General features: G+C 21.4%; 3 protein-coding genes across 6 annotated transcripts in view; 1 reads left to right on the top strand and 2 right to left on the bottom strand.

Moving 5' to 3' along the window:
- The window catches only part of LOC102672312 (rho guanine nucleotide exchange factor 11), a 32,398-nt gene extending 31,447 nt beyond the window's left edge, over window positions 1–951 (bottom strand). For all 4 annotated transcript variants that reach the window (XR_422635.2, XM_006622137.2, XM_006622138.2 and 1 more), the window contains exon 1: window positions 750–951. Coding sequence is in view for 3 of the 4 variants with exons in the window: in XM_006622137.2 (XP_006622200.1) it covers window positions 750–921 (172 nt within the window). In the remaining variant the exon portion in view is untranslated. The remainder of the gene's footprint in view (window positions 1–749) is intronic.
- A 5,543-nt stretch (window positions 952–6,494) lies between these two features.
- On the bottom strand, window positions 6,495–10,193 carry LOC102678783 (tectonic-3-like). Its single transcript, XM_031513554.1, has 8 exons — window positions 9,728–10,193; window positions 9,385–9,645; window positions 9,138–9,310; window positions 8,689–9,039; window positions 8,369–8,602; window positions 8,133–8,292; window positions 7,865–8,061; window positions 6,495–7,764 (listed from the first exon to the last, which is right to left on the bottom strand). The coding sequence occupies exons 1-8, from the start codon at window positions 9,813–9,815 to the stop codon at window positions 6,673–6,675; spliced, it is 2,556 nt and encodes an 851-aa protein (XP_031369414.1). The 5' UTR covers window positions 9,816–10,193; the 3' UTR covers window positions 6,495–6,672.
- Window positions 10,194–10,555: 362 nt separating this feature from the next.
- LOC102671678 (trafficking protein particle complex subunit 13) overlaps window positions 10,556–11,150 on the top strand; it is a 2,918-nt gene continuing 2,323 nt past the window's right edge. The window contains exons 1-2 of the mRNA XM_006622132.2: window positions 10,556–10,706; window positions 10,833–11,054. Of these exons, the coding sequence (XP_006622195.1) occupies window positions 10,664–10,706; window positions 10,833–11,054 (265 nt within the window). The 5' untranslated portion in view covers window positions 10,556–10,663. The remainder of the gene's footprint in view (window positions 10,707–10,832; window positions 11,055–11,150) is intronic.

Raw genomic sequence — 11,150 nt, 5'->3', positions numbered from 1 at the left:
ATAATATATAAAATATAAAAATATAATTTTGTTATTATTTAAATAAATATTAATATAAATAAAATTGTTTTAAAATCTTATTAAAATTAAATGTAATATATTTAGTAATTAATGTGTTAAATATTTATAAAAGTTACACAATGAAATGTTATAACTTTATATTATTTAGAACAATTAAGATAAATTTTAAGTTATATTATTTAGAACAATTATTTTAAGTAATAATATCATTATAAAATGTTATTCGAAGAAAAAAAACTAAAAATTTTGAAATTTGATTATAAATTTATAAAAAATATTATGAACTTATAAAATGCAAAGTAAAAAAGTAGAAAATAAAATAAAATTTTTAAAATATAATAATAAAAAATATATATATATTCAACAGAAAAATATACATATGAAATCTAATTCTTATATAATTTATTAAAATTTTTATAAAAATATGAAAAATAACAAATCACAATCACAAATATAATCATATACTAATAGCTATATTAATTCCTTATAATTACAACTCAAAATATATAACAAAAATATATCTAATTTTGTGATTATTTATTAAAAAGCAGAATACATTCACACTTTTAATTTTTTAAAAGATTTAAATGCCTAGAATAATCAATTGATCTCTCATCAAGAGGATTTTCACATTTATCTCAATTAATGTATTATCATAATTTTATGTTATGTTTTATAGCAAAAAGAAAAGAGAAAAATGTTAAAACACTGTTAACACAATAACACACCTTCCTTCACAGATTGAACATAGACGGGATTATCACCGGAGACTTTCATCCCATATCCGGCCTCGTCCTTGTAGACGACGAGGGTGGCGACGGGTGCTGGTTCAACGGTTCCACCCCCGGCGGCGCCTCCGCCACCCCCGTCGCTGCGTCGCAACGCCGCCGTTCCCTTCATCCCTCCTTCGCTCTCCCCCCGGCCCCCCCCCCCCCCCCCGCCCTCGTCCTGCTAGGCGGCGGGGGGGGCGACGGGTGCTGGTTCAACGGTTCCGCCCCCGGCGGCGCCTCCGCCCCCCCCGACGCCGCGTCGCAACGCCGCCGTTCCCTTCATCCCTCCTTCGCTCTCCCCCCGGCCCCCCCCCCCCCCCCCGCCCTCGTCCTGCTAGGCGGCGGGGGGGGCGACGGGTGCTGGTTCAACGGTTCCACCCCCGGCGGCGCCTCCGCCACCCCCGACGCTGCGTCGCAACGCCGCCGTTCCATTCATCCCTTCTTCGATCTCCGCCTGGCCTCCCCTCACCTCTGCCCCGGCTGCAGCGCAATTGTATGACCTGCAAGCAAAACGAAATAACAATACGTTGAAATTCAAATAATTGTTAATCGATAGACAATTATTTTTTTTTAATTATTTTTCTTTTCTTTCTTTTTTTCTTTTTAATTTGAATATTTTTTTTAATCATTATGGAGAAAATAAAGCTTCTGCGCAAAAACAGAAAATATAGTTCTGATGAGAAACATCGATTTTATAGACTTTTTTCAAGAGCCTTTTCGAAAGCAATAATATAAGTTTTACAATTTTTTTAATTTTAAGTTTTACAAGAAATTTAATTAATTTTAAGAAAGTTTACTAAATAAAATCATCAAATAAACATAATATTTTAAAGATAGATCTCAAAGAATTATATGCTTCACCAAGAAACAAATCATGTTAAATATTTATAAGATGTAATTTAAAAAAGATAATTCAAATTAATAATAAATTAATTTGTAATTAGTTGAAAAATCAATATTGATTTAGAAGAATAATAAAAGATTTTTTAAATATTTAAAAAATTAAAAAGTTTTGAATTGATGAATAAATAAATTATCGAAATATAAAAAAAGATTAAAATGATTATAAATTTTTAAATAAATTTTTCTAATATCGAAAATACAAAGAATATTCAACTTTTTTTCTAAAATCTGTAATTTTCTCTTTGAACTTTTTTTTTGTTAATATTAATATTGTAATAGTTTATCGAATTATGAATTTTTAATTTTATTTTACTTGTAATATTATTTCAATGCAAAAATGATGGAATACGAAAATCATTTAATATATTAAGTATTATTGATATGTTTATCTAATTAAATTATAATGTTATTTGATATACATAAATAAAATAAAATTTCTAGAAAAATTAATAATAATGATAAAATATAATAATAAAAATTATTTTCGTTTTTGTTCTATATTTTTTTAAATGTATAACATTTTAATTTAATGAACGGATAATTTAAAAGACAAGAATGAATCTCAATTAAAACAACTGTTATGTTAAGAATAATTACTTTTTAACGAATGCAGGATGTTTGATCATTCACCGCATATGAAGCTAATAAATAATCATGTCCCCCTTATCAAAGGAATTATGTCTGTCATTGCTATGTACTTTCACAAGCTTATAATCATATATAATTTACATTGGTATTTAATTATTATTTACTAATGTTTTTCATCAATATCTCCAATTTATAAATTAGATGACTTTTAATTATTTATTATTTATAAAAAAAAATTATTTATAAAACAAAAACAATCTTTTTCTTAGAAATTCTTATTAATTAAATAATACAATAAAAAAAAAATCATTATTAATTCTTTAATATCAAGATTTTTTTTATATTTTAAATTTTAAGAGTATTAGAAATATATCTAAAAAGATAAGATTCAAAATTTTCATTAGATAAAAATTCATATTTCTTATATAATAAATTATCTAAATTTGTATTAACTATTTTATATAAGTACGTATCATTGCAAAATATTCGAAATCTACATTTCGGTAGCTATTCTAATTGTAAAATTATACTATATTTTAATTATAAAATCATACAACTATAAAAGCTTATCGAAACATTGATAAAACATGATTAAAAAAAGTTAACAATTTGCATTATGTATATCGTAATGCTACAAATAAAAATTGATATTGAGATATTTATTGCATTCATATTTTTACAGATGAAATCCTGAATGAACATCCAAAATTTAATTCTTTTTTTCTTTTTTTTCCTTTCTTTTTAAAGAAAACATTTTTATATAAAAAATTATATTAAGATATATTCAATATTATATTTATATATATAACATAAGATCTAAATGTATATTTAGATAATTCTTATCCCAGTAAAATATTTTAAGAATATATTCAATTGAAATTTATTCAATGAATAAATGAAATAAATCATATAAAATATTTCAATTTTTACAGAAAACATTTTTTTTTTTTTAATATGAAACGCATACAATTATTTAATTTCTTAAAAAATTCAATATGATATGTATATAAATTTGGAGATTGTTTAAAGGTTTTATATTTTATATTTTATGTTATAAATTATATAATAATTTTCATATAAGATAGTTAAGTATAAATTTTCAATTATATTTCATAAATTAAATATTTCTTATTATTCATATACATATATTATATATTTCTTATTATTATATAATTTAAAAAAAACAAAATAATAAATATAAATGATCGAATAACAATTATTTTTATATTACTATTTATTAAATTTTCTATCTAATTTTTATTTTTTATTTCGCAATTGCAATAAAAATATAAATAAATCATAATAAAATTGATAAATTATATTATCATAAAAATTGTTCCAATTTTTTGTTAAAATTCAAATTTATATGTTAGAATTCAAAATTTTTTTTGTTATACTTTAAAAAAAATTTTTTTTTATTCATAATATTTATGAATAAATAGTAATAGTATATGATATTTAAAATATTTAAAGATTATTTGATTAAAAATAACATTTTGTTAAATAAATAGTAAAACAAAAATTAAATGATAATTAATTCTATACAAATAGTACACTATGTTTATAGTTAATATACTTGCTGCCTAGTTTTATCAAGGACAGTTAGAAAGTTATAATATGCAAATAATAATAATAAACTATTTATCTATTTAAATTCAATTGATTTTATTTTAAAGTTACATATTTCATTTTTGTACAAAAAAAATGAAAGCATAAAATAAGGATTTATTCTTTATTATTATTTTCTATTATATTATTCTCTATCTCGATTTACTTGTTTTAAACAATAATATTTATAACAATAATAATTACAACGAATAATTAATTTAATAATAAAAAATAAAAATAAAAATAAAATTATTTTCTTCTGCAGTAATACTTCGAATTAAATCAAAATTTCATGGAAAATTAATATAAAATTCTATGATTCTTTTTCATTAAACAATTTAATAAAAATAATAAAAATTAATAAAAAAAAATAATAAAATGAGAAGAATAATATTTTAGAAATTATTCCGACGAAAATAAAAATAATATATTAATTTCATAAACGAAATAAAATTTTTACGAAACTTTACGAGATTATTTTACTTTGTTTAAAGTCTACAGCCATTTTTATATCTCAAGAATATTTTAAAAGTATTTGTCGTAAGTAACAAATATGCCTATAAAAAAATTTAATTTTATTTAAAATTTATTAAAAAATGTCATCATTTTATTGATTTAATATTTTGGAGATAATTTCAATATCACATTTGTGATTTACATGCTTCGTGTCAGATGTGAACTGTGAATTATCTTATAGCAAATTTTGAACAAATCATATACAGTAATATTGACATTTTAATTAATTTTTTTTAATTTTTTAATATATTTTTTGTTAATATATTTAAAATGATATTAATATTATTGATTTATTACATTTTTCTTTTAAAACAAAAATATTAGTTTTTAAATACGCACTTGAAATAATAGATTTTTAAATTATAAATTTAACTTATAGATTTATAAGTTATAAATATATTAGAAGTAATAAAAACAATAATAAAACAATATTTAATTAAATATAATATTTTTTTTAAGATCATATGAATATTTAATATTAATATTTCTAATATACTACTATTCAATTTATTATAAATTTATTAATATATTTATTATAACGAACTGTTACTTCTCAAGAAAATATTTCATCTAATCAATATTTCTATTAAATTATATATAATTTAAAATTGCACAAATAATTTTATTTAATATAAATTATATATTTAATCAATAGTGTTTTAAAATTTCTCTCATTTTTTTCAAAAAACATTGAAAATAAGTAAAATTTTAGAGAAATCGGATTAAAACAAAATATCATTTCTTAACACGCTATGATTAAATTTCATTACCAATGTTACTGCCATGTTTAGTTTGCTTATTCTTGTGCCTGACTTACTATAAGACTTTTTTCAAATATATTATAAACAATAAAATTTAAATGAATAATTTAATTATATTAAACTAATGTTAAAAGTTATGTATTTATTTTAATTACTCATCGATAGTTATTAAGAAACATATAACTAGAAATTATTCAATTCTAAGAAATTGTAAAACAATGACAGCGACTAAAATTCAAAGAATATGTCAGAGAAAAACTAAGAAACCATACATGACATCATGTTAATCGATATAACAGGTTAATAGGTCAGTCGGTTCTTATACTTTGTAAGCATGAGAAAATAAAAAAAAGACAATCGAAAAAAAGAGAAAATACACGGATATAAGATTTCAAGAATGTCTCGTGAATAGGCGTACCGAAGATAGAGTAAATACATACCTTTCATTTAATCTATTTCGTAGTGGAACGAATCTTGTACAAAACACCAATAACGGATTAGAAGAATAACAAAGTGAGATATCACTTCACCTTGGCACTATATTTCACAGGAATTATACATATCACAATTGTCATAACAAAAGAACACATATGAATATGGCTGGTGACGGATAATTATTCTGTCTCTAGCACTTTCACGGTACATTTTGATGACTCCTGATAATGCATGATAAGAGAACTATTTGATAAAAAAAGGAAGACCACTTCTTTACTACTTGTACAAACATACACACACAATACGTGCATGAATACGAAGGCACTGATTTTTTTATAAAATACTTACACATTCGATAAAACGAAAATACACTACTAACAAGTGTCAGCCATCTTGTATTGGAGCGAAGCACAACCCAACGTCCCATAGTGCATCACGACAGCTGCAGAAACTCGTACCAAGTTTATAATGGTAAGATTTTAAAGAAGAAATGAAACACTTTTGATTGGTGAGCGATTTAAATAGATTGTTCCTATTGGTTAGATTATATTAGTGAATTTTCTTCCATATATGATTCTTTTGAAATATATTTAATGCAATTTTTCAACCAATCATTTACTATTATTCTGAAATATTACTGAATATTTTACGTTATAATTTTTATAATAATGCATAAATAAAAATAAAAGTTAAATTTAAATAAGTGATAAAACTTCATGTAATTAATTTTTCAAATTAATAATATTAAATAAAATTATAGTCATATAAATTTGAAGATAACAACTTTAAAATGAAAGTATCTTTTCATATAAAAAGTAAAATTTATTATTGCATATTTTCTATTTATTTATTTTTAAACACAAAATAAATTATGAATAAAATAAATTATAAATATATTATGAATATTTATATTTTTAAATTTATGAAATTTATCATTTATTTATAAATATAAAATTATTTTCACTCCATTATACATAGTTTATATTATTAAATAAATATTTTAACAAAATATATAATTTAATGCTATGTAATACAGTAATACATGTAATAAACCATCATATATAATTATGTTACTTGAAATCAATAAAAAAATTATGCAAAGTTATATTCAATATTATACTAATTAAAAATATACTTGATTTAATACAAGTTGAACTATTTAAAAAAGGATAAAAAAAATCATATGGTAAAGTAATATCTAAGTTTGGTCCTCCTACAAAATAATATTTGGATGGTTTTGATATATCATGAAATGTAACATAACTAACAACATCTATTTTTAATACATCTATACACTTTTCAGATGTACACTTTGACCAAGATATATTAGATCCTGCTGAAAATATAATACTAATACCTATTATCTTATAATTTTTTAATGTTTCAGGTTTTGTTAAAGCAGAATACAAAATATTTAAATGTATAGATGTTATTAAGTCTGAACAATATAAACGATTATTAATAAGCCATCCTACTATAATATTTTGCGGTATTCTATCCAATAAAATTTTTGTCCAATTAGTAGTATCATTATTAGAAAAGTTACCTAACTTGGCAACATAAATATTATATTGATTTATCTGTGTAATATTAAATAAAGTATCTTTAAGTAAAAAATGCATAATAAGATTTTGTAATTCTACACAAGATGCTGTACTAAAATTATTAGTACGTATAGATACAGAGCACTTCAATTTAATATTTTCTCCAAAAACAAGAGCATACCTATTAATTTCATTACATTCACCAGTTTTTGTAGCTATAGGTAATGTCAAAAAACTATTAGTTTTATTAAAATTGATGTATTTAGTTTCTATATTATTAGTCTTATTTATTTTTAAAGTACCTATAATTAATGGTTTTCCAATAATATAGCCAGGATTACCACTGAGAGAAAAACTTTTTTCTTTATCTAATTCTGCCCATTCATATGTTACTATAAACTGCTGATAAAAATTTTGAGAAACATTACCTATATTAAAATATACATCAATATTATTAATTCCCATGGAGCCATTGTGAACAATTAAATATTTTACACCTGTTACAATATTGTAACATGTGCCATTAGAACAAGATCCTAGTATAGTATTATTACTGCATGTTTTCCAATGTTTACAATAATAACTATTTAAAGTTAAACATACATTTTTAGGACAAATCTGCAAATTATAAAATTAAATGTAATTTTTTTTAATGTAAAATAATATTACATACACATATTATATATTATTTTAAAAACTATTATTATTTTTTATATACCTGATCCAATATCTGAATATAAGTTTCATTTAACAAATGAGGAGATACTATAATTGTAAAATTATTAAATGTTGCAGGAAACAAAAATTTATTTGTGTCAATTAATTCAGTTTGCAAACATTGTTCTTTCCATTCACGAAGATATTTTAAAGTTTTTTTAAAGGAGCATAGTTCAGTAAATCCAGATTGTAATATTTCTAAATTTATAAAAAAATCAGTTAGATAAAATATTAAATATACTAATAAATATAACATAATATATAAATACCAAAGGGTTGAATATAATTGTTATATACTATCCACATAACATCACCATCTTGATAAGGATTAGAAGTATTATATTCAAGTTGATAAAATTGGTCATTCCATTTCCATGTCAATCTGTTTAAATTTATTGTGTTTCTTAAATCTTCTTCAGTTTTTATATCCTATGTGAAGTTAAATATATAAAATGATTAATGATCTTATATAAAGAATATAATTTATAAACAATGTTAATCTTACCAATTCATTGTTAATACTGTAAGTAGGTGGAAGATTATCATATAAAATACAAAAAAGATTATTCGCCAATTTTTCAAGTATAAATGGAGTATTATTTCGTTGTATAAAATTTCTGTTATAACAATAACGTTTATCAAATAATTCAGGTTGATAATTTTCACAATATGAAAAAACAGTTAAATGAAAATCATTACAATCTTTGTCACAACAACAATTAATATCGCAAGATGACATCTATATAATTTAAATAAGAAACTTTTAATTAATTTAAAATGATATAGTTTTTAACATATTAAATATAAAATATGATAAAAATTTACCATTAAGTCACATTCACATATGTCAGAATGGATTTTATGTACATTTTGATTTCGTGATTTTTTATTGTATTTAATTTTCTGAGGCATTTGTTTGGTAGCTATTTGAAATTTTGTAGATTGAGTTGAATATATTGAATTGATAGTAGTATTAGTTATATTATAAATATTTTCAATTGTAGTACTTAAAGTTTCTTCTAAAATATCTTTCTCTATTAATTCATCACATCCTGTTTCATTCACACATGTAAATATCTCTTCAAGTTTCTTAGCATATACTATTTTATTTAATATAAGATAAAATAATATTAATATAAACTTTATTATAAACATATTGATAGTTTTATATATATATATATTTTATAATTTAGGATATATTTATTAAAAAATATTTTTAATCTATATTGTAATGTATTAACATAAAATATAATATATTGCAATAATATTTATATATGACATCCATATTTTTCAAAATTTCGGGTAAGTATATACAATTCAATTTTAATTGTACCCATACTTTCTGTAAGTAATTCAAATCTATCCAAAGAATTAACCAAAATATTTGGTGATTTTAATTGTAAACTTATTCCTAAAAACTTATCTCTTAATCTATCTTTCCAATTACCTATGGATTAAGAATAAAATATATTGAATAAAATAAATTTATGCCAATATTTTTTTAGAAAAAATTTAAGTTACCAATTGGTTTCCATGTGTGACACTTTATAGAATGCAATCCAGGAGATAAAGGAATATTACAAATACCATAGGATCCAAATAATATTCTTCCATGTGTATCTCTATGAAATATTTGTAATAAAATTTTTGGTGAATTTTGAATAGTTTGTGTTGTATAATGTAAATCTATGGGATGATCCCAAACTGGTTCATTAGTATATAAATCACAACTTTCTTGAGTTTGTCCTTCTTCATAACCATTTAATACTTTCCATCCTCTACCTATAAAAAAAAATTGAAAATATGTATATGATAAAAAAATAATAAATTTTTTATCATAATTTTATGATAAATATTTTATTACCGGCATGAAAACTCCACTTGCATAAAAGATGTGGTTGTTTAAAATCTTTCGCAGACGAAATTCGACCTACAACATGCAATTCGGCCATTCCACAAAATCATATCATTTTATTGAATAATGTATTAATTGAAGTTCTTTCTCTTTCTATGAATGAATTAAAATATATTAGGATTAAATAATGTTTGTATTTTATGATAAAAATTATGATATATATAATCATTATGATGACATTGTGTTAAAAATTAATATATATTATTCTTTTATTTGTTGAATTAATTATTTGAATATGAAAATTACAAATAACGAATTGAAAATATTAACTTGAATGAAAAATATTTAAGAGATATTAATTAAAATATGTCACAATTTTTATTGTAATTTAACCAAACAATTGATAAATATAAACAATCTTTATGCTACAAACGTATTATAATATGTATGTCAACTGTTGACTCATCAATCAACATAACGTATTATGTACGCCCTCTTGTGAAGTTTGAATTGCTTTAGGCATTATAAAATTTCCAATCTTATTTTTTAATGTTACATACATAGTTTTCTATAGTTAAATTCTGTTTTCTATTAATCATTTAAGATTACTTTTTTATATGTAATTCTTATCATAAATTTTCTTAAAATTTGAAATATTATATTGTTTAGTTTCAGTTCATATTTTATTATATAGTATAATTATGTACTGCTTTTAAATTTGCAAACTAAAGATTGAAAAAATTAATAAAACATTTTAAAAATTGCTTTTTTAAACAAGTAATTTAGTAATTAGTATTTTTTATTAAATATTTAACTTAATTCATCACATCGAATAGAATGTTATTATGTATTATAGGTTATATGAATTTTCTAACATTTGACAAATTTCTCAGATTTTATTAATAAAAATTTATTTTATGAACTTCTTTGTTGCTTATACTTTAAATGGAAACTAAACCAAAAAGTGAACATTTGTTAGAATTAAAAGGTAATAAATATTATTTATATATAATTTTAAATTTTTAAAAATATAAATGTTAAATATTGTTAAATATTATAATTATAAATATGATATTAAAATAATTACATTTTTATATATTTATATTTTTTTTAGTAATGAGATTAACAAGACCTATGCTTGCAAGTCCAGTAGTTGTTACTTGTGATTCAACAGATCTTCCTGGTAATACTTTAAATAATGAACTTAAAAATGATTGTACTGCTTTACAAGGAATGGAAACTCTCGCAGTAGGACAGTTTATGGTATTACCACAAAGTTTTGGGTATGTATATGAATATATATTAAAATTTAAATTCATACATTTAATTTTCAAACCATATTTAATTAATTTATATTTCATATTTATTTAAATTTATATTAATTATATATAAATTATATATAAATTAATTATATAATATATATATAAATATA

The sequence above is a fragment of the Apis dorsata genome, unplaced genomic scaffold, assembly GCF_000469605.1.
Source record: "Apis dorsata unplaced genomic scaffold, Apis dorsata 1.3 scaffold_667, whole genome shotgun sequence".
Lineage (NCBI taxonomy): Eukaryota > Metazoa > Arthropoda > Insecta > Hymenoptera > Apidae > Apis > Apis dorsata.
This window is presented reverse-complemented; position numbering and strand designations above follow the sequence as displayed.

What these genes read in the sequence shown, in the direction of transcription:
- LOC102678783 (XM_031513554.1), bottom strand. Translation starts at nt 9,815, where the DNA reads ATGGCCGAATTGCATGTTGTAGGTCGAATTTCGTCTGCGAAAGATTTT. An exon ending in TTGAAAAATATGGATGTCAT is followed by an intron (nt 9,040 to 9,137) that starts ATATAAATATTA and finishes TTATAAAATATA; the next exon opens with TATATATATAAAACTATCAA. An exon ending in ACAGTATTAACAATGAATTG is followed by an intron (nt 8,293 to 8,368) that starts GTAAGATTAACA and finishes AACTTCACATAG; the next exon opens with GATATAAAAACTGAAGAAGA.